The 22,245-nt window shown below is 44.6% G+C and overlaps 9 protein-coding genes across 9 annotated transcripts; 5 read left to right on the top strand and 4 right to left on the bottom strand.

The window, feature by feature from the left end:
* Nucleotides 1-1,960: 1,960 nt before the first annotated feature.
* FOMMEDRAFT_30404 (uncharacterized protein) lies at nt 1,961-4,027 on the top strand (the record flags this gene model as incomplete). Its single annotated transcript, XM_007269033.1, has 12 exons — nt 1,961-2,000; nt 2,318-2,385; nt 2,444-2,487; nt 2,658-2,692; nt 2,747-2,787; nt 2,852-2,876; nt 2,929-2,940; nt 3,014-3,078; nt 3,352-3,409; nt 3,446-3,523; nt 3,789-3,829; nt 3,893-4,027. The coding sequence occupies 12 exons, from the start codon at nt 1,961-1,963 to the stop codon at nt 4,025-4,027; spliced, it is 642 nt and encodes a 213-aa protein (XP_007269095.1).
* A 361-nt stretch (nt 4,028-4,388) lies between these two features.
* FOMMEDRAFT_30403 (uncharacterized protein) lies at nt 4,389-5,527 on the bottom strand (the record flags this gene model as incomplete). The annotated part of the gene is made up of 2 exons (XM_007269032.1): nt 4,389-5,100; nt 5,250-5,527. The coding sequence occupies 2 exons, from the start codon at nt 5,525-5,527 to the stop codon at nt 4,389-4,391; spliced, it is 990 nt and encodes a 329-aa protein (XP_007269094.1).
* A 947-nt stretch (nt 5,528-6,474) lies between these two features.
* Nucleotides 6,475-7,393, top strand: FOMMEDRAFT_142306 (fungal hydrophobin). Its single transcript, XM_007269031.1, has 4 exons — nt 6,475-6,681; nt 6,741-6,897; nt 6,958-6,995; nt 7,056-7,393. The coding sequence occupies exons 1-4, from the start codon at nt 6,543-6,545 to the stop codon at nt 7,100-7,102; spliced, it is 381 nt and encodes a 126-aa protein (XP_007269093.1). The 5' UTR covers nt 6,475-6,542; the 3' UTR covers nt 7,103-7,393.
* A 2,500-nt stretch (nt 7,394-9,893) lies between these two features.
* Nucleotides 9,894-11,680, bottom strand: FOMMEDRAFT_158991 (uncharacterized protein; the record flags this gene model as incomplete). Its single annotated transcript, XM_007269030.1, has 8 exons — nt 9,894-10,228; nt 10,280-10,426; nt 10,491-10,650; nt 10,771-10,903; nt 10,973-11,050; nt 11,104-11,177; nt 11,280-11,605; nt 11,659-11,680. 8 exons carry the CDS (start codon nt 11,678-11,680, stop codon nt 9,894-9,896), a joined length of 1,275 nt encoding a protein of 424 aa, XP_007269092.1.
* A 263-nt stretch (nt 11,681-11,943) lies between these two features.
* Nucleotides 11,944-12,499, top strand: FOMMEDRAFT_135929 (hydrophobin 2; the record flags this gene model as incomplete). The annotated part of the gene is made up of 4 exons (XM_007269029.1): nt 11,944-12,085; nt 12,145-12,298; nt 12,351-12,388; nt 12,453-12,499. 4 exons carry the CDS (start codon nt 11,944-11,946, stop codon nt 12,497-12,499), a joined length of 381 nt encoding a protein of 126 aa, XP_007269091.1.
* Nucleotides 12,500-14,087: 1,588 nt separating this feature from the next.
* Nucleotides 14,088-14,815, bottom strand: FOMMEDRAFT_91350 (uncharacterized protein; the record flags this gene model as incomplete). Its single annotated transcript, XM_007269028.1, has 5 exons — nt 14,088-14,227; nt 14,287-14,418; nt 14,480-14,512; nt 14,571-14,630; nt 14,686-14,815. Coding segments are annotated over 5 exons (495 nt in total), but the record flags the coding sequence as incomplete, so codon positions are not given.
* A 2,385-nt stretch (nt 14,816-17,200) lies between these two features.
* Nucleotides 17,201-17,750, top strand: FOMMEDRAFT_135928 (fungal hydrophobin; the record flags this gene model as incomplete). The annotated part of the gene is made up of 4 exons (XM_007269027.1): nt 17,201-17,348; nt 17,405-17,552; nt 17,610-17,647; nt 17,704-17,750. 4 exons carry the CDS (start codon nt 17,201-17,203, stop codon nt 17,748-17,750), a joined length of 381 nt encoding a protein of 126 aa, XP_007269089.1.
* Nucleotides 17,751-18,030: 280 nt separating this feature from the next.
* Nucleotides 18,031-18,923, bottom strand: FOMMEDRAFT_158987 (uncharacterized protein; the record flags this gene model as incomplete). The annotated part of the gene is made up of 5 exons (XM_007269026.1): nt 18,031-18,198; nt 18,270-18,377; nt 18,435-18,525; nt 18,582-18,656; nt 18,706-18,923. 5 exons carry the CDS (start codon nt 18,921-18,923, stop codon nt 18,031-18,033), a joined length of 660 nt encoding a protein of 219 aa, XP_007269088.1.
* A 695-nt stretch (nt 18,924-19,618) lies between these two features.
* On the top strand, nt 19,619-21,945 carry FOMMEDRAFT_142304 (succinate semialdehyde dehydrogenase; the record flags this gene model as incomplete). The annotated part of the gene is made up of 13 exons (XM_007269025.1): nt 19,619-19,792; nt 19,849-19,907; nt 19,974-20,448; nt 20,513-20,585; nt 20,642-20,682; nt 20,763-20,825; nt 20,891-20,990; nt 21,058-21,112; nt 21,183-21,229; nt 21,286-21,302; nt 21,385-21,575; nt 21,632-21,708; nt 21,779-21,945. 13 exons carry the CDS (start codon nt 19,619-19,621, stop codon nt 21,832-21,834), a joined length of 1,428 nt encoding a protein of 475 aa, XP_007269087.1. The 3' UTR covers nt 21,835-21,945.
* Nucleotides 21,946-22,245: the final 300 nt, after the last annotated feature.

The following is a 22,245-nucleotide window of genomic DNA, read 5'->3' as shown; positions in this document are numbered from 1 at the left end:
AAGTGGACTGGCTACTTACGCTTTACACTGAAGGACTGTGTAGCCAGCTCGGCCGTGTGTCACAAGATCTGAGGCTCAGCGCAGGCATTGCAGTGGCAGATTAGAGAGACGAATCCAGCGACCTTTGTTGTCTAGGCAGTTGCAGGCAGTGTGCCTGCTGGAGGATGCTTGTAGGCAGAGGACTGGCCTGGAGAGGACAAAAGAGACGACATAGCGTTGGGGGAAGAGGGTTGGGGAGATGATGGAGGTAGGAGGAAAAGGAGTGACGAGAGCAAGTGCGTCATTATATGCTCTCGATCTTTGGTACTCGATTATGTAATCACTTCGATATATTGTTTAAAGGTAAAAACAAATTATATTATAAGTCTGACAGAGTGATTGTTAACATTATTAATATATATAATTGTATATTATCTTACTAAAAGTATTGTAATTAACTTACAAGCACAACATATTACTTTTATGACTATTATAATCAATCAACTATTATTACAAATAACTTATAATATAATTTTAGCATATTATAATAGGAGTTGAGTACTTGTACCTCACATGTAATGTTGTAATAATACTATTAGTAAGCTTACTTACTCTAAAACATGTTTGTAGTTTAATAGAAACTTTGTATATTTCTTACATTTATATACAATCATTATAATTACATTACAAGTGAAATACAAGTATTATTTTAGAATGTAATGCTTATGAAATCATTTTATTAGTTTACTTTTGCTATTATTAAATACATTTGTTACGACTTTTTCGTGATGTTGTCCTTCTTCTTCTCTGCCTGTCTCGTCATCCACTCCGCTGACCGGCACAATCCGTACACCTCAAACTGACATACTTCGTCCAAGCGACCAGCTGCTGTTCTACGGATACGTCTGCACATCAATAATACTTGCCATTGCTCCGAGTCGTGCAAAGGAATTCCTTGCACCTATTTGGCGTTCCGTCTTTGACGGATTACTATCGATGTAGACAGTGCGCGAGCCATTTGCGCAGCTGGATTTGAAGAGGACGGTATCACTTCTGGTACGGATCCAGCGAGTCTGTAAGTAAGTGGTTGAAAAATGGATATGGGAGGTGGACAAAGAAGGGAGGAGGCTGATGCTCGTCTGAGGTAACAAGGGAGAAGATTCTGAGTCACTTTTCATCAATCTGGGCGACTCGTAGAGACTCTGATCATTATGCAGAATACTGTATATAGTGTTTCTTTTTTTGTAGAGTACGATATCCAGTTATCTCACACTTTCTTAATGTTTTGACTAGTATGCTTCGTGCATGATGCTGTGCTGATTCCTTATTTGCAGTGAATGAATTTCGTACACAACGTATCAGTATTTGATCCTGCATTAAACATTCTCGTCTGTTATGAAACGTAGAAGCCCATGAGACGTTACCGCATCAAGATTCCCAGTCAAATATGTCATGGCAATGTTTGATCCATCATGTAGGAAGATTGTACCATCTTCCGATCATTGCCGGCACCACTTACTTTTGTTCACAAGACCATTCCCGATTCTAAAAATGGACATATAATTTCATCGTTGTACTTACCTTCTGGTAACTGAACAACATCCGCAAAGCACAGGTTGTATGCGCATCTTCTTCATCTATAGATATGTCAATGAATGAATCCCGTTGGATGTAAAGAGGAACTGGACCAATCAGTCTAACGATTCATGACAATCTGCAAGTTGACGTCACTCTTGTAGCAACCATGATTTTATAGTGGCAGACACCTAGTTTCGCTAACTGGTGATACCTCTTGACGGAGTTTGACGGAGTTTTATTTTTATCTGTGGAACATGGACGTTGATCACTCCCGGATCCAAACATGTATGTAATGGGGAAGACAGCGCTTTGCACATGTCTTAAGACACGACACTTTGATCTCCTCTCCAACCTTTCTAGATCCCACTAATCCTTCACAGAAGTGTCTACCTCTAATCTTCCTATGTCAGACATATCGCTGACGCTTGGTCCTCAGTTCTGGGGTAAGTCATTCGGGGAGGGGGGGTGCAGTTCCCAGTTATGTAAATTTATTTCTTCTTGATTTCAGGTTTGGTTGTCTCCACACTGTGTGTAATACCGCCACTCCTATCTGCTTTTGCCTTAAATAATTCCCAGTCTCTTGGGAGTGGCACTCGTACAAGGATATATATATTATGCAAACAATCGTGATGGATGGCTTATGCATATCTATGTGAGATTTCTAATTGTTTTTGATTTGTCGATACTCATGCAATCGTCAGGTGTTTGTAATGCTGTGGGTATTTCACCGTTTTTACCCGATACAACAAGTCACTAACAGGCCAAATTTTCAGTACACTGGACGTGTCGACAACGGCACTCGTATCTGAAGCGTTGTACTACTATCTGGTTAGTCGCATAATCTACCTTTTTCTAACATTGATTTTCAACCATTTTAATCCTAAAGATTACAAGTGCAGGAAATCCAAGTGCACTTTTAGTAATTAGAAGGTGTGCCTGGCAGTAAACGACTTTTTCGCAATGGCATGATGATTCTGTAAAACAGCACATTCTATGCAGAAATTTTCCTATCTACGATAAACATTTTCTTGTGTGTCCCAATTTGATACGCAATTTGAAGCACTTATCCTTCATTTTGTTGATTTTGTTCGTGCATGCAGATCACAACAGTTCTATGCAAGCCGCATCTACAAATGTGAGTGAGCTACTGCTTAAATAGTGGGAAATGTGTTAAATAATGGTTTTGTAGCCAGGACTAGTCGCATTGGACAGCTAGCAGGCTATGTTGTAGTAAGCCTCCATTTTTCTCCGAACGTTTGATTATTTGATTGTGATACCTAATAACGTGTCAAAGAGCATCCTCTCTGCCGTCTCAATCGGTAAGTTGGCCCCAACAACTAATCTATCTTCTTTCTGACGAGATTTATTCAGGATTTGGACTCGGTCAGTAGATATTCTACTTTTTTCAGTTCATGAGATCTGATTGTGCATCATTGTCTACGTGTGAAACAACCAGCCGCCCTGTATGAGCTACACGCGAGCGGCTTGAAATTCTCGTCCCTTGTAACACCAAAATACAAGGTGGGTAATAGGTTCGTTTGTAGACGTTAAACGTGTATAATGTCAAAATTTCTTCAGATTCTCCTTTCCCTTGGGTTTTATATCGATACCTTGTGTAACCTTTTTGCGACATTCTCGATGTGTTACTTTCTCTCGTCTTATCATACAGTTTTCAAAACGTCGGTAACTCATCGAATTGATGACAAGCGCATAGACACTTATAAGATGGGCTCAGGACTAAAGATATTGTGAACTGGTTATTTTTCTTCGCAATCAACCGCAGCTTTCTTGTAGGCGTCACCACTTGCACGTGCATATCACTATATCTTGCATATCCACTGGAAGGGTATTGGTGAGTCAATAATTAGATACACTACCTTTGGGGTAGGATTTGAGTTGAACTTACAATTATACATCAGGGTCCCGTTTCATTTTCTCATGCCTAAACTGCATGTGAATACACTTTGTGAGTCATTCATCATCTAACAAGTTGGATATAGAGCAGATGTTGACTGAGTTGATTAAGTGGCAATGTCAGTGAATGTTGCATTGCGTTAATGATTCTTGGTTGGCTTTGCTTGCGCCTACTTATCATTTTTTATTTCTGTAAAGGCTTAACTCACGAAAAATGCTCCGCGATCGAATGGACGGGCGCATCAATATCCTCGAAAGAAGTGGAGACAAAACGCCGAATCATTATCTAACGGCTATGCGATCAAACCATGCTATAGATATTAAGAAAAGTACGGGAGTTTACGTCTCTGTTGACAAGGTGTGTTGGTTTAATTGCATTGGACGTATAACGCTGAGATATCAGTACAACATCAACTAATAGCACGTTTCGATTGACCCCGAACGTATCACACGAAATTCGATGCCGACGAACCCTTCGCTCACGACATGCGGTGAAGAACATGGACACAGTGCCATTGAGCTGTCAGATTTCGGGAAGGGAGCTTCAATTGCGTAATATGTCGATGCAGGAATCGCTTCGAATCTTGTTCAGGTTAAGTGTATTTCGGAACACGAATTGCTCCAGCGTTTTCAATTCGTATTTATCTCCATTCTCCATTTTCGTCCTGTATTCTCTGTACAATGAAGTAATTATCGAATACTCTTGTAGAATTAGACGGTTTGAGTGTAGCTCGTTCGTATGTTTATGTATGCTCGGAATTATATGTGTCTAGATGTGGTGAAAGAATATTTAGCGGTTCGTATGTAAATACTAATTGAGAGTGGACTGTACCTGGCCCGAGATATCTGAAGGAATTCACAAAAATACCCAGTAGATAGTACAAAGTGCATAACACAATAAATCAGGACGCTAAACGTTATCTTGATGGAACTTCTACAGCGCCTTCCTTCTCTGCACGGCGCTTCGCTGCCCATTCTCGAGCTCGAGCACGCCGAGCTTCCATCTTCGCTGCGTCAGCTGCATCCTCGTTGTTCGTCACATCCGGAGGCTTTTCTTCCTCACTTTCCTCTTCGTCAGTATCTCCATAAGCACCCAGACCCATCAATTCCAAGCCCTTCGCCTTCTTCTTGTCCTCTTCTTCTTTAGCGGCGGCGGTAGCGGCTCTTGCCTGTGCCCGAACCCAAGCCCTCCGCCACCGCCCTCGCATGAATGCAAATCGCTTGTCTGCACCATGGTTGGCTAGAATACGAGCAGCAAGCTTTGCACGATCTGGAGATGTGTGAAGGTGTATAGCGGTACGTTCCATCAGAGCCAGTTGCATCGCATCTGGTTCCTCATCACTTCCGCCCCAAATATCTTCATCGTTTCTTTCCTCGCTGTTATCATTGCTGTCGCCTGCAGCCCGAAGGGCAGCGAGTCTTTGATCTCGTGCATCTTCAAGTACTCGACGGCGCTTTGTTCGACGCACGTTTTCGATTTCTAAAGGTGAAAGGAAGAACGCATCCTCCGTGTCCGATGGAAGATCTGACCAGCCTGACGAGAGTTGTGGAGACCCGGGTTGCACTTCGGACCCATCCTGGGCGGAACAACACGTAGGTAACTCGGATAGTAGAAGGCGCGCATCAAACCTGGTGTTTGTTAATATTAGTCACTGTTTATGGAAAAAATTAAAGAAAACCCATTTGACGCATGTACATTTTAATTGGTGGTTATTCATTACAAAGTATATACTTTATTGCACGTGTAATAAGAAAGCATTCTCAGATTGTCTACATACCTATCTACCCAACAGCTCTGCTTGCCTGCATCCCATTTGATCAATGCGGAGCCCCGAGATGGAGAGGATACATCCGAGTTTGGTAGCACTGGATCCGATTCTGACGCTTCGAGGGCTAATGCAAGAACGTCTTTTCCAGGAACAAGGTCTGCTTCGTAGGCTTCGACGCAAAGCATTTGCGTCCGCGCGTCATGCGACTGAGGTACATGGTGCGCTGCAAGCCAGTGAAACTCAGGTTGGTCAGAAGTTATCCTTTTGCGCTTCTGGTCGTAGCTCATTGCGGAAAGATGAAGCTGAAGGAGCGGGAACGAGGCCGAACGGTCGCTGAATCCTGTAGTCTGGTAACTCTGTAAGCACACAAATAAGTGCAAATAGACGCGTTTCAAACCGAAATTCACGTGACTCTAAATTACCATTTTCGCAACGTAATGATCAGCCTACCTCGTTGCCCATTCAACAAGCGAAACAACTTCTCTTGCCCCAAGCTCTCACGCCCTTTGCTTTGAATCCGCCTCCTGCTCTTACCAAAACCTCGAAAACTCCATTCCTCAGGCTCACAAACTTGTTGGCTCTCGGGTACTCTCGGGTACTGGCTCTCCGCTCCAAAGTTTATACCCTTTCTCGAGGCGGGATGTAGCAAAGTCGAGACCGCGAGGAATGCGAGTTATTCATCTCTTCGATTTTAATCTAACACGATGCAGCACTGCCTATGCGAGTAGAGCGGCACCCATGAGAAAATAAGGCCAAGTTCAAACCTTTACAGGGAATCTAGACTGCTGGCCATCGTTTCAAGTGCACTCGCCTTGGAAGTGAATTATATGTCCAGAAGGATTATCAGGCACTCTCGACTGTTCCATCGGCACCAAATGCCGGTGATAGAGCGACGATGTGCTGTTTTTCTGACTTACTCATGCGCCTGCCGAGGAAGACGATCACTGGATGTCCGCTTGCGCTTGTTTTCTGTCAATTTGTTCCCCTCTTCTCTAATTCATCCATTTCTTCGGCATGATGCTTGGCGGTTGCTTTACTCAAATCGAGGCATGGCAAATGACCTGGACTTTGCGCGGCATCAGCGGCCCTTGACATCTATGTGCATGCGGTCTGCGTGAACAGATGGTCTTTGATGAATATCGGACTTGCCTCCGTAACTCGAACTGAAAGCAAATATGTACACACATGAACGATATAAAATCTGCTCAGAATCGATGTATTTCTCCTCAGTCGACCGAGGCATCTCATACCGACTAGTGTAGCTCAGCTTTACAGCCCTTCACAAAGACATTCTCACTCATCATGAAGTTCACTCGTCTTGCTGCTGGGCTCGCTCTCCCACTCCTTGCGGTTGCCACTCCGATGCCAGGTGGAGTCAAAACCATCACGGTGACTGCACCTGCTCAGCCAGCGCCAACTGGTGTCTCTCAGTGCAATACTGGTCAGGGCAATTTTATATAACAGTAAAAATGCAGTGTTCTAATAAATGGCCTTTTGCAGGTCCTATCCAATGCTGTGACAGTGTTCAATCTTCCAGCTCCGGTGGACTCGTCAGTGTCTTGCTCGGCCTTTTGGGCGTCGTCCTCGACGGAGTCAACGTCCCCATTGGTGTTACCTGCTCTCCGATCACTGTCATCGGTGCGGGTGGTACCTCGTGGTAAGCGTCATGACACAAAATGTATGCATAAGTTACTAATTTGACTTTAATATAAACCAGCTCTGCTCAGCCCGTGTGCTGTGAGAACAACAACTTCAGTACGTTTCTATTTGTCGCTCTCAATAATTCACACAGTCTCTGACTTCTTCCATTAATAGATGGCCTCATTGCTGTTGGCTGCTCTCCCATCAACATCAACCTTTAAAGGAGTCGAATGCAACTAAGAAGAAGATCGTTATTGTTCTTAAAGGTCTCGGAACATCGTACTGTTTTGTAATGCGCATGTGGATTTTGCGGACCAGTGTTGATTGCACGTCAATTCGGGCGCCGCTGCCGATGTTTATGCCCAGTTTTCTCTTTCTTATTTTTGGGCTTTGGTTGTATTAGGGATTATTGTGATGAAATAAGAAAAAATTTGACACGAAACGAATGCCTGGCTCGCTCGCAAAAAGAGTTTAAGAATAGCTTGGCGCATCATGCAAATCGTGATCTTTACCTTCAAATGCCACGAAACGTGTTGCTAAAAGACATGCGGCGCTGTCGCGCTTTGGTGAGAATAGAACCTTATATCACCGAGGTTAGGCCATTTGATCGAGGCAGTTGAATTGCCCAAGTAATGGTAAAGGTACCATCCAGTCCATCATCCTCATACTGTACGGGAAGAGTTCATTAGAGCACAGAAGCTTGCAACCAAGAAGATGCTTCCAGGTCTCGGCCGTCGGGAATCGTGCGATCGTCTTACATGAACGCCGCGAAAACCGGCGCGTTGCTTTTCCAGAAGGGTGAAAAGCGCCTTGAAATCCAATCTCCAAAAGCAAAAGGTGCAAGCTCCCTGCTGTGTAGGCGTCAGTTGGAAGGAATTTTGTAGTACCCCAAAAAAGAGATACAAATTCATAGCATCAAGAGGAGAGAGTCGGAAATTTCGGGATTCCGCATTTCTTGAAGACGATGACTTGTTATGCTTGATACCCACGCAACCCGTGAGTGCTTTGCAAGAAACCAGACGACCATCTATGTTACCTTTCCGCGTGCAAGTGAAGAGCTACGGAAGCGAAGTAAGTAAGTCTCGCGGCCGTTCGCTTACTCCAATCTTACCAAAAGTCGCATTTAAGAGTCAAGAAGGCACAGAGGGACGTAAAGACCATAGGGAACTTACGGGCGGAGTATACGGTTGTCTACAAGGAAACGAGCATGCGTATGCTGATTTCCTATCATGTACTAGCAGCAATATGGAAAAAGAAAGGAAAAACAATGTACAATGCAGATATGTGCTAACCTGATGTATTTGTAGACGATCATCTCTTAAATGAAAACAGGGTTTGTATAATGCCGAGTGATCAGCGGGATTAGCATGGCACGGATTAGCATGTCCAAGGCAATAGCTTGCATACGTATGGATAAACCTTGCGGACAGAAATGGTGGTTTTCCTTTTTTTTTGTGCCTGGCCCGTACTCCCAGCCTAAGAGCTATTGGGATTGAGGAGTGACACGGAAAATACGAGTGTGGCGAATGAAGAAATGCCCAGAGAATCTATAACTGTAGCTATCGATGTTCGGAGTCTGACATCCGGCTGTAGCTTTCCCGACGAGTCCGATGACATAAAGCTACGTCAAGCCCGTTGCTCAGGCCGCGCGGCAATACAGGCAAAGAGACCTCATGTTGCGGGACAAATCCCATTCTGCAAATAAAATTATCGGAATAGTCTTGACTCTCGACATCAATGTTAAAGTACGTGCTTGGTTACTACGACCAGGTATGCTGGAAGGCTGAAGACGAACAACGAGAAGGTTACAGAGATGGCACGAGCTAGTCAGTCAAGCGAGAGTTTCAAGCAGAGTCGGCCCTGGCATAGACGTGCATTTTCTCACCAGCAGAGAGACTAGGAGACAGTGAGACTGCTTTGTGGCAACCAAAGTAAATACTGCGCATAGAGACCGGTTTCCGTCAAATGAGAGTATACTCGGGGCACGCCAACTAGGATCAGTTGTCTAGCCAAGCTCTAGGTAACAATGGTTATTGGGCGAGTCCTGTCAGTCATTGTGGGGCCCGCTATATTTATCATGAGGATAACTTGCTCTTATTCGCTGTGCATTACAGCCAGGGCAGTGTCGACTGCCTTGCGGTCCGACAGTACAACTGCCCTGTGGAGCAAGCATAACGTCAGGCTGAAACGATTCGGTGCATCCTAAACCAATCATGCATCTGCAACGTGCAATTCGAAGAAGTATCAAGGGACCAATCAACTATGATCCGATGCGCCGCTCGCTGACTGGCATGTATTTGAAGTGTCCACAAGGTATTATCAGGTACAGCGACTTATCATCGCAAAATGAATGTCTGACGGAAAGTATACACACTGTGTACGACAAGAATATCACACGCAACGTCAAATTTCGAAGAAACCAGATGATGCACGGACCACATACGCAAGATAGCTTGAGACTTCGTTTACTTCGCATGTTTATTGTGATGTTGTCATTGTATACGTTGATACTCCTGTGCCTACCTGCGAAGCCGCAGTAAGACAGCTCGGATAACTCATAATATCACAACTTCGACCGTAAACCTTGGCAGATCTGGATGTTGAATAGCTGTCAATCTTGCTTTGAGAATCAGCGAGATGCAAAACAATCGCGTCGAAGCATGCAATCCACATTGTGCATGACTGAGGAATGCATATAACGTGAAATATTAGTCAGGAATGACAGAAGATGTGGTGCAACAACCAACCTAAATATGCTAACGTGCCAGCAACGCACAGCAGAAGTGCAAACGACGAAAACTGGGCAGCGTGTAAATTAGCCAGTAAAAGTCTAGCATATTTCAGTCCAATCACGCATCTTGACAAGTGGACACTCCGCGACCATTATCATTCATGCATCCCGACAGATGGTTCCTGAGTCTTTATATCAAAGCATAAAAGACTGAAGACATTTCCAACACACCACCGGAAGGTCCCGAGAGTTGCAGTCGTACCTCAGTACATCGAGCGCTGTTAGACGGGAAGGCACAAAGGAGCACTCGAACGTCCAATAAAGAACCTCATGTCTTCGAAAGTTGTTGAACTTACATTATTAATATTAGATGCCGCAGTCGCCGTGTCCGAAAATACGACTATATGCGCATATACGTACATATGTCTGGAACACTGCATTCCTCGATGGTGCCCGACAGGAGAAGCCGCGAGATTACTGCGGAAACGCGGAATGCGGAACGCAAGATAGGGAGTATATCTGGTTTTCAATGTCAAGACAGCATACCGCGAGGTAATAACCTGATTCTGCGGAAAAGAACCTACAAGGTACCCGCCAGCGAATCTTAGAAGTTGTTCTTGCAGTAATTATGACAACATAGCACATTACAAGACGATGTCACTTTTACTGTGGAGCACGCCGTAAAGAAAGTCGGCACAGCAAAGAATTACACGATTCCCCATCAATCTGACAAAAGCGGGCGTTGTACCACCGGTAAGACTGTGCAATGGTGCATCCCGACTTCCAGACCTTTCGACGTGGCCAACACGAGGTACTGTAGAATCCGATATTATACCGTTCATAGCATTGAGGAGTGGAGACAAAGAGTCCCAGCGCACGGATCAGGATAATGTTTTGAATTGTACGTCCAGACATTTGAATGTCGAGGCACCCGAGCACGATAGATTTCATTTGACGGATATGTGACCGACCTGAGATATCGGATGATAGAACAAGCTGTACGACATTCCAAGCAAAGGAGCCGCTGGAAGCTGAGTACTGACGAAAGTGGCGAAAGTTAAAACAGTCAGAGCAAAATTTTCAAGTTTCAGAAAAACTTGTTTGTTTGGAAAGTCGTTTGATGGAAAAGGAACTCGCGATAACGGTCATGGAAAGTACGTTTGCAAGGCACGACAAGAAGCCAAGGACGTCGAATTCGAGGGAGAATAGCTGCTTTACGAGGCAAAATGAACGCGACCTAACCGCATGTAAACTCATGACGGGCAAGTTGGGCCGCCGAAGCTGTGACAACCTACCATACAAACCCCAAGTGATAAGCGCGGACAGTGCGCGCAGAGAAGTCGATAGAGTTCCAGCTCACCAGGCAGCCCATACTTCGAGGGCGTGTTGAATGTGAGAGTCTGAGAGAGCCTTGGACTCGGGCGGCGGGGGCATTTCACTTGTTTGGATTTATTTGTTTTTGTTCAATTCTCAGGGCGGCGCACTACTCACAACGTCAACCACCGAGGGTCATCGGGGTTGCGTGCGTGCAAATGACGGCCCGCTCTTGATTTCTTGACTTGGCTCTACTTCGCGCAATCATGATCCTAAGAGTGATCTCGTCAATTCAACTGCGCGCCTTGGAATCTATGCCTTGACCAAGGACCATATCTCGGACACAGTGTCACCTCAAGTGCATTGCAAATCCTGGTCTCTTCGACCCTTCGTTCGTACCCGAGACGTTCAATATGAAAGAATGCGTAGAAGCTCTTTGACAAGCTTGCTGGAAGTACCTTCGTCGTTGCTGGTGATAGCGGCGGAATCACTTTTCCGACCTCTGCGGCGCCGGGCTCGGGCGGGTCTGCCTCAACAGACTCGGCAAAGGGATCGACACTGTGAACATGATCGTTACCAGGACCTTGTAAAGATCGGGCTGAATTGAGGCCTGGGCTCCTGCCTTGGTTCGATGATAGCTTTTCCCAATTGAACAATGAAATTCCCGTCTTATCTGCGCCTTCCCGGAGGAAAAAATTCGAGATAGTGCTATTATTCTGCCGCTCGCCGCACAGTCTCCACGTCTGATCGCCATTAATACCAGTCTAATGTTCGTTTACGGAAGCAAAAAGAAGATTGGCTGAAATGACACGGCAATGACACGCTTCTCGCACCAAGGTTTCTATTCGTGCTGAATCACCTAATCGGATTGTTCTTTGTTGCCCAACCCAACGTATAAAACGAGGTAGCCGGACGCGACAATTTTCCCTTTTTATTCTCCCCCCTCAGTGCACGCTTGCCTCGCCTCCCCGGACTCTCATTTGTTTCGCGCCTCGTTCGTCGCAAAGCCAATTCACAATGATTGCTGCTCGTGTACTCCGCGTGTTCCTTTTCTTGTTCGGAATCCTTGCTGTCGCCAGTGCGAGGATGGTGCCCTCCAAGACGACGACTGTTACAGTCACCCCGACACCCACTCAGCAGCCAGGCCAATGCAACACAGGTACGTTAGATATCCCAGAGCCTTCACATATTAGTGCTCATATTTTCTGCTACATTCAGGCCCGATTCAGTGCTGCCAGTCCGTTCAACCTGCTTCAAGTAGTGCAGCTAGTACTCTCCTTGGTTTGCTCGGAATTGTCCTTCAAGACCTTACTGTTGATGTTGGCTTGACCTGCTCTCCCATCTCAGTCATTGGCCTTGGCGGTAACGACTGGTAAGCGAATATGCATTACTTACTGTAAACAACTAACACACCATGTTCTCAGTAACGCGTCGCCTGTATGCTGCGAGAACAACAGCTTCAGTACGTTTTTCACACCCTTTTCATTATCTGACCGTAATTCAAACACGATTTTCTTTCTCTACAGATGGTCTCATTGCTATTGGCTGTGTGCCCATTAACATCAATCTCTGAGGAGGTTCGCTGTCGTCGACGTCTCCCCTACATACCGCTCCGCCTCGTGTCCTCTTATGAGCTTCGGCTCGTTCCACTCTTTATTAATTAAAAGGACCACCTGCCCACCTCTCGCTCCGTGCGCACACATGTTCTCCACTGTCATCGTGCGCCATATACATGTTCCACACTTCTAGCACATCTGTCATTTCTCCCACGTATGTTCGATGTTCTCATCAGTTTTTTTTTTTTGCTCTCGTGCATGGCTGTGGTTGCGTTTGTGGAGTTTACACGCTTTTTCGCTTCCGATAACGGCAAAGTACAGTAGTGTGAATTCGCATGGCGCCCAACGTGTTTCGATGCACTGATTGTCTTCTACCTTCGCTCTTCGTCTTCGGGTGTCTTCTTCCGGCCCGCCTTTGTTTCTTCTCGTATGGACATAGACAGTATAGCGTATTTAGTGGTTAGTGAGAATTTACTTTTCTCTTCGATTCCTTGTAAGTAGGCTCCTGTGTGTCAATGTCGCAATGGCATAACCTGCCCCTTTGATGTGCTGTTTTGCCGAAAAATTGTCCGAGGTGGAGTCTCGGTGAGCTTTTTTACGTGGAATTTTCATATTCCTATTATTACTGTACATGGTCTATATTTATTTTGTATGTGATGTGTTTCGGCGGGCTGATGTTGTGATCGATGTCTGATTTTTGCATTCGGGCGGTGATCGACATGATGAGAACGTGTATACAACGCAGCATACTAGCATTCATATGCGAAGTTCTTGATTAATAGCTTACGAATAACACCGAACGGACTATTCACATGAACATCGACAAGCTGTATAGTATTCTGGGATCCATACCTTGAATATTAATTTACTACAGGCTATGATGGTGAGGCATCAACATAAAAGGAAGAGGCAATACAATCTGTGAATTTAATTGTGATTAACCGGTAGAATCAAGCAGCAGCAGCTTCTTCTCTGTTGGTAGCCGACACTGCTGTCTGCTCGGTGTACTCTGACGTGGAGTTGTGTGCAAACTCCATCCCGTCACCACCAGCTGGAACCCCGACAGAAGATGTACTCAGCCCAAGTTGGCGTCTGGAGCCTAGTTTGCGTAAACTGAGGATAATCCGTGCAGTTAAGACAGAATGGATTACTCGCTCGATCCTGAACGGCATGATTGAGGTTAGTTTGCCCTGAGTCATTTGAGAGTGATGTTATGCAACTTACACTGAGAGGAGGTTGATTAGGTCGGCCTGTACAGTTGATCGAGCAGATGCACAAGGATCAGTAAGAAGCAAGCTTGTGATCAATTAAAGAATGCTTACTGAAGACGTAAGAATAACAATTACGTTTGCTGTAGACAGAACAAACAGATATAGATAGAAGACCGAACCTGATCACAAAGGTCAGGTTGTATGCTAACGTTTTTGGAACAGCAGCACAGACCATCTCTAAAAACAGCACGGAAAACAGCAGAATTTTTATGCATTCGGTCTGTACCTGATATTTAGATACGACAAAATGTAGTCTGTGGATTGTTGGTACACACAGTTTTTAATTGCTTTGATAACCATGAGTGTCAAGATAGCTACGGTTTGTGTGTGTATGTTAATGCTTTAACTTATCGATCAGCCGAAAAGCCTTACCAGCTTCAAAGATCACGAGAAGAGCCCAACAAACAAAGACAATTGGGCTGCCTGCAACAACATGACAACCCGAGCCCGGGACTTTTATTGGTAGTGGTCCATCTGAGGAGCACAGCATCAAAAATTGAACTTGGGTATAGTATAATATGCTGTCCACTTACATTCTAAAGAATTGAGGAAGATGCCAAGACTAGCCATATTAGGGACCCAAGTGATGATGGTCCATATTACAAGACCTATTGCAATTGCGCGCCGCTGCTCGTAGACAGCCCACGTCCGTAGCATAAGAATGACTTTTCAAAGTTTGTGTACAGTTAGATAAATCATGTTTATATTAAACGAAGTAATACTAACTTTCTGCAATTAATATTCCAGAGAGCAGCAGCCCTGCCGGAAAATCGATATTGAGTCAATGATTTCAAGTCACAGAGTATGGACAACAAACATCCCGTGCTCTTGTAGACAAAATCACAGTCTTTTGGGGACATTTCTGACTTGAGCAGTTCTAATTTTGGTGTTTTTGAGAATTATCAGAAATTGGATCATGGAACGTTACTCACGCCAGAGAATTATAGTAACATCAATAAACGGTGCATATCTTGTCAGAATATATAGTATCTTCGTCAATGACCATGATGAAGGCCATATGAGGGTTTTCTCCGAGTCGAACGTAAGCAAGAAGTCGTATATCTATAAGAAAAGATAATTACTCAAAATTACTCCGACATAAAAGAGACAAAATACCAATATTGTGAAGCTGCAAACTACAGGATCGGTGAGGATCACAGTGCAACAGATATCAGTTAGGTAATAGGTCCGTTAAGTTGAGCGCTGATATAGCCCACCATCTATGTACTCCAGAGAGTCTTTCAGAGTTATGCATACATGTATGAGATTGTCCGTGGCAACTTACGTTTGATAAGCGGTTGTGCTGAAGGGTCGCATCCCACTGGGATACATTGGATGGACTGGCCATTGGTACGACTTTGCTGATGGTAGAAAATTCGAGGGGATTGAGAAGTGATAGGACTAAGAGTTACAGTATCACGATGTTGTATGAACCAGTATATGTAGACGACATCTAGATACAAAACATCGGATTTGAAATTCTACTCTTCCAGCTGATGTATCCATACATGTAGTAAGTAGCCCATCCAAACAGTGATGATCGATTGCACAAGGAGGTTCCTATCAGCTTAGATCTCTTTCGAGCGGCAATAGGTCTGTTTCCTGGCGAAGCGTTATTTCAGTGGTTCTCAGAATACGGTAGCATTGATTTGAATCCCTTGACGAACAAACGATTACATGTTTTAGGCCTAGAAAATTTATGAGAGTTTTCCTGTATGAGTCGAAGGTCCGTAAGATTTAATTCAAGTTATTTCTTGAGAATGACTCTCCAGGGCGACTTACCCATCTAAGCACAGCTCGGCATATAGACATCAAAGCGGAAGAGGCACGAGTTGTAGTATGGATAAACTACGGGCGTCTTGTGAAACCTTGATCGCCTCGCGATCAAAGTGAGGCCCAGTAATTGTCCACTTGAGAGTTCACGAAGTTTACTGCACTGCCGAGGTATGTTAAGCACGGCCCAGTTGATCATCTCGAAGTAAGGAAATCTGCAACTACTGACGACCCTGCAGAGTATCTTAATTGATGGATCTAGAGAAGAATCAATCAGTGCGTGGCACTGTGTTGGCTTCGAAGGGTTCTGCCGTCCAAGAGATGGGCGGAGAGATGGCTCAGCTTGTAACAATAAATAAGTGTCGCTGATCTCCGTAATTGTCAATGATCGACGAGGCGCCGATCACAGTTGGGTCGAATGTACACTGGCACCTGGCTTACATTTTACCACCTTAACCTTGTTTGACGCTCCTACGTACCATACATACACCATACCATACCATACCACCCTTAGGAGATCGAAAGATGCATTGAAATCCCATGTGAATTTGTCCTCATCAGATATAGACTCTAAGACTGCAAATTGTAATGGTCTGTTTTACGGTTTTTTCTTCTCGTCCGGTCGACTGACCATATTACCGCACAATAATAATGCACTCAGTGATTCTCATCAGCAGGGCCCACACTGTTTGCAAAGCTGCTTCAGACCCCTGCTCGTACAGGGTGCATGGACTCTACATTTGAATTATCGGCTGCGTACTGTTGGCTCTTTCATCTAACGTCGTTCGGAGGTTGGGAATGGGTACATTCGTAAGAGAAGTTGATGCGCTTGACAGGCTGACGGATCGAATTTCCAGTACTCTCCTCCCACGTCTGAGCTGAACTTTTGTCGAATGGCTTGCTGGTACGCACTAACTTATAAAGCAGGGATTTAGCTTCAAGACTGGAACACCGGCCCGATTAGCCGCGGATTTAATCAAACTCCATTTGCAATCTTACCATTCAGTTTACATGGACAATTCTGGGCGCCTTTCCCTTACAACCGCATATCTATTCACTGGAACTGTTATGTAAGCCACTTTGCCCCTGCTTTTCCGTCGTATACTTTTTTTTTCTCCTAAAACGCATACTACAATATTTAGTGGATTTACGACAAGTATTTTGTTCGGCATCCTCAGAGGGAGACATCTAGTCGTCTATTTATAGAAAATCCTCGAACTTTGCCCAAAAGTTTCGGGAAACTCGTCTACCTAGGCGTCTGTGACTCTGTCGATATGGCAAGTATGAATGATCAATAAGGTAATTAAATCTGTGCCTGACTAGCCAGGATCTCATTGTATCGAGATCTAATGCTTGGTTGTTCAGCTTGTGCTAAAATTTCTACTGCCTCGGGCAAAGATTCATTCATTTCACCAATTACACTTCTCATCAACTCAGAAACAACCTGTTATGAAAGAGACTATAACATATTATGTGTCATTTCGAGGTTCAGAGAAGTCGAACAGGGTCTCATACTTCATCAGATCTCATGTTTTTTTCCCTAACCGAGCATTTAAAGCGAACAGGGTGTGAAGACTCTTTTTAGCCTTTTCACTCTTGTCCGCCCTCATCTCATCACGGTTTTCCCCCTACTTCGCCAACCTCCCGCACTTCCCGCTCATATAAACCGAGGAGATGTATCCTACTCATATTCTTCGCGCATTCTTCTTCTTGTCCGGAATCTTTGCGGTTACCAACGCAGTCAAGGTTCGCTCGATTATACCGACGCCGAGTGATGACACACCCGCGCCTACTCCTGCCGCATCCATTCAATGCAACGGAGGTCGGTCAACCGTTCCGAAAATCTATATTCATGCTCGTAATTTATCCTGGATACAGGTTCACTTTTGTGCTGCAACAATGTTGAACCTGCGCGGGATGCAGGTTTCCTTCTTAGCTTACTTGGAATCGTTCTGCAAGACCTGGATGTTCTTGTCGGAGTGACATGCTCCGCGCTCACCAGCGATTCTGCCGAATCCGGTTCATGGTATGTACATAATTAGAGTATTACTAGTATTCGTGCCTGACAATATGATCTATTTAGCAACTTTTCGCCCGTATGCTGCGAAAATAATAGCTTTGGTGCGTCATTTTCTCGAGTCCTCTGCTATCGAACTAATTTGACTCTGTCTTTTAAGGAGGGCTTATTGCGATCGGCTGTGAACCCGTGAATATTAATCTCTGAGGTGGATGATTACGGAATACACGTTCATTTCAACGCGCTTAATATCTTTCTTGGTGCTCCAACACAACGGCACTCTTTTTCATAGATTCGGTTCTTTGAGTCGCGCTTATATACCATTTGCATATTTTTTACACTCAAGAACATGTTCTGGTTGATATATTTTACATGGGGCTTTAAAACTTGTTACTCGAATTTGTCTTACATCTCGAAGTTTACTAAATCTATACTTTCTGAACGTCGCTACTAGCTTTATGAAGCACGAAACATGCAACACCGCCAGCTAATCTTGTGATAACACATCATAAGTTGTACACAAATCCACAGTCCAGATAGACGCGGACAATTGCTGTATTCCCATCAGAATGACGTTCCCCGAGTGGATGTATTCCTTCCCGATTTGCCAGGTAGTGTCATCGGGACGATAGTTAGAATGGCGAGATATAATATCCTATCATCATCAAGCCATAAGAAAATCATACAGCAGATCTTTGAGGCTTGTAAGTTTCGGATGTGACTTACCTTTAAATAGTGATCAACGTATGACGAAACGAAGCACGCAAGATCTTGCATATTCAAATCATACACATTCACTATCACCTCGCTATTGAATGCTGGGTATCCAGGCCACTGTTTTCAATGAGATTAGACCGTATGAAAAGCATCGAAGAGATGTTTACAGCTTACATGAATGACAATCTTTATCACTGGAGCTCCATCGAGCGGTGGACAGACCATGTCCTTCGGGTTGCACATCTGCGGCGCTGGGTATTGATATCTTGGATAGGAATCCCGAACTGTGCGTCTGCCTTAAATTCGATACACTTGTCTGACTTTTGCAGTTCTTCAGGATGACTCTCCTTCATGGGAATATAGGTGACGAGAACCTTTGAATGGTCCGGGGCGCAGCTGTAAACAAAGTGAATATGAATGGGAGTAGAGGAGAGGAGTAACGCACGTAAGGAGGGCCAAGCCACAACATTGTCGGCACACATAGCTCAAAGTGGGTCCGTTGTATTTATGCTGAGTTGACGGAAGTAACACGGGATCCGGAGGGGCGAATTGCCTCCGGTACGCAAGGCGGTCCAACCAAAGTTGGGGGTTAAATTCACCAGAGAGTGCTTCTCGGAGAGAAGGATAGGTCAGAGTGACTGAGGAATTCTTAGACTGCTCCATGGTTTGTTGGACTTGAAAATATCGCGAGAGCAGGAGAGGAGAACAGGTAGAGAAGGATGGAGATTTACGAGCTTTCTCGAGCCTATATATACCTACTTTCGAGGCCACTAAGGCCACTTAGCATAAGATTGAGTCATCTGTGCTTAGAAATAAACTGGTCCACAGCACTAGTCCTCCGTAATGTACACTTGGAGCCTTTCTGTGAGACAATGCTACATAGACTGATACAGTGGGGAAGTGAGATAACGATGCTTCCACAAAATTATTTGTACTTACCGGAGTGTCCCTGATGTTAGATCCAACTGATTCTTTATTAGCCCGAGAAAAAATAGATAAAAGTGATAAGTATGTCAGGCGAAGATAATACAGCGGTGGACTACCACAGATGATTACAGTACTAGAGCCCTTTGGGTATTTGTGGAAGCGTAAAGGCTAATGTGGTATGGCGTATTGTTCTTCACCAAAGCGCGGTTACTAATATGTCCACAGCTCTGTCACAGCAAAAGCAAGACTTGAACGCGCCAGAGGCCTGATAATATAATACGATGCAAAGTTCAGTAACTAGCATGTAAAGACGCTTTGTAAGCTGGTCAGGGTTTGAGATGATCGACATCATTCAGCGTCCGGTCCGACTCTGTTATCGTATTCAGTACATCCGTTTGACAATCGACTACGACAACGAACAGCGGAATACAATGTCAACAAAAATTCAAACAACGATTGCACCTCATTCGCAGAAACCTGTCGTAACACGCACATACCCGACCGAAGCCGAGTTCGATGCCATCATCCAATCAGCGGCCGACGCACAGAGAACTTGGGCGAAGGTGCCAATCGGCGAACGGATTGCAATTGGTTACAAGTTCATTGTAAGTGAGAAAGGAGGATAAAGTGTAATCGATTTTGATGATTTGATGGCTTGTAGGAAGTGTTCAAGAAGATGGAAGCGGAGTTCTCGCTTGAACTCACGCAACAGATGGGCCGGTGAGTTGGTTATTCTGACCTCTATTCCTCTTATATGCGTTCAATATTAACTCATTTTAATTTAAGCCCTATTTCTCAGACGCCAGGAGAGCTCCGTGGCATGATTGGCCGTGCTGAATACATGCTCTCCATTGCCGAAGCATCTCTTACGCCTGTCTTACTTACCGAGACCGATGCTCCAGGATTCAAGCGATACATCAACCGTGTTCCATTGGGTGTTGTCCTTGTTCTCGCACCATGGAACTTTCCATATCTCGTCGCAATAAACAGTGTGCTTCCTGCAATCGTTGCAGGCAACGCGGTTCTTCTGAAACCATCCCCGCAAACCCCACTTGTAGCGGAGCGCTTTCAACGCGTATTTGAGGCAGCCGGACTACCAAAGAGTGTGGTACAAGCGGTACATCTCGGTCCGGACGGTGTATACCATGCGATCAAGCACAGATTGGTGGACTTTGTGAGCTTTACTGGCAGTGTTACAGGTGGACGAATGGTGGAAAAGGCGGCAGCCGATGCCGAAGGTTTCAAGGGTGTTGCTTTAGAGGTTTGATTATCCTCTTCTATATTGATCATTTGGTTCTCATGATCTCCTTATTCGTACTTTCTAGCTAGGTGGCAAGGATCCGGCATATGTTCGACCGGACGCCGACTTAGATTATACTGTTGCCGAATTGGTGGATGGTACCGTGTCAATTTTACTATCCAGCTTCTAGCTTGTAGTGATAAGCCATATATAGGTGCATTTTTCAATTCGGGGCAGAGCTGCTGCGCTATTGAAGTAAGTGTCTCAGTCCCTTTGTGCTTCTTTATTCGGTATTAATTGCGACTCACGTTCTGGACCTTACCATTCACCCTCAGCGAATTTACGTGCACAAATCAATATTTGATAAGTTCATTTCCGCATTTGTCGAGACAGTAAAAGTAAGATATTATTGTCTTCGACCCATCGTAAACAGGAGGACTGAAGACTTACTCATCTTTTTAAGAAATACAAGCTCGGTGACCCAACGGACTCGTCCACAACACTTGGCCCTGTTGTAAGCATCGCAAGTGCTGATAGGATAAGAAAACAAATCGCAGATGCAGGTGAAAAGAGAAAAAAAGGCCTCTTCTGTACCTACTTTTCTCACTAGCTAATCCTACTTGACAACAGTTGCAGCAGGTGCCAAGCCTCTCATCCCCGAAACTCTCTTTCCCGCAGCAGTCCTGTGCGTTCCATCTCTACAAGCATTTACTTCGCACGACTGACTCTAATTTATCTTTTGGGGTGGCATGCAGGGGTTCGGCATTCGTTGCGCCACAGGTTCTAGTTAATGTTAACCACAGTACGTTCCGGACCTTCATTTCGGTAATGCCTGTTAACCGTTCCCGGAATACATAGGTATGGATGTTATGATGGTGCGCTCAGAGTTTTTCCCTTCCGGCACACTTCCAGTACAACTCAACATCTCATCATCATGATTGTATCTGGTCACCTCAGGAAGAGACGTTTGGCCCTGTAGGCGGCATACAGTCTATTGCTTCGGATGAAGAAGCTCTGGCGCTCATGAACGACTCCCCGTACGGGTTAACTGCCTCTGTCTGGACTGACGCAGAGCACAATGAAGAGTCGCATGCTGCTTTCATGAAGTTCGTTGATGGTCTTGAGACGGGGACTGTTTTCTTGAATCGGTATGCTCCCTCTTCAAGGAGCCTTTTGTGCTTGCTGATTTGGTTTTGGCGCATAGATGCGATTATCTGGATCCTGCACTTGCATGGACTGGAGTGAAGAATAGTGGGAGGGGGATTAGTCTTAGTAAATTCGGTGAGTAACTTGTGTATTCGCAGTGGCATCCATTGTATTCGTTCTGACATTGGGCGTGTATTATACAAAGGATATGACCAATTAACGCGAGCGAAATCTGTGCATATGAAGATTAAGACCTCGTGAAATGCGGATCTGTCATGCGTTATTGAATGATTGTTGCCTTATAGTACCTTGGATATGTACAGCATTATTGTATAATATGAAAAAAAATTAAATTCACTCTCGTCCATAAGTTCATCCCCTATACTATGTATGTGTTGTGTTGTTTAGTGAATTCCGTGCATTTCTCCCATCACCAAATCGAACATGAAAATGTATTGGAATTTACTGCTAAGACATATATTTTTTACATATTGTGGATCCTTATATTCGCTTATAAAGTCTACATGTAAATATATTGCCTTGTCAGACTCTGCACGTTTTGGTGATGCCGTAACGGATCATCCAATAGGAAACGGAGAATACGTAAGCGTCGATCAAATATTTCATCTGAACTAAATCCTACCTACACATGGGGCATTTCACAATTTCTTG

This window comes from Fomitiporia mediterranea, assembly GCF_000271605.1.
Source record: "Fomitiporia mediterranea MF3/22 unplaced genomic scaffold FOMMEscaffold_9, whole genome shotgun sequence".
Taxonomy (NCBI): Eukaryota; Fungi; Basidiomycota; class Agaricomycetes; order Hymenochaetales; family Hymenochaetaceae; genus Fomitiporia; species Fomitiporia mediterranea.
The sequence above is the reverse complement of the archived record's forward strand: the minus strand, read 5'-3'. Positions and strand labels throughout refer to the sequence as shown.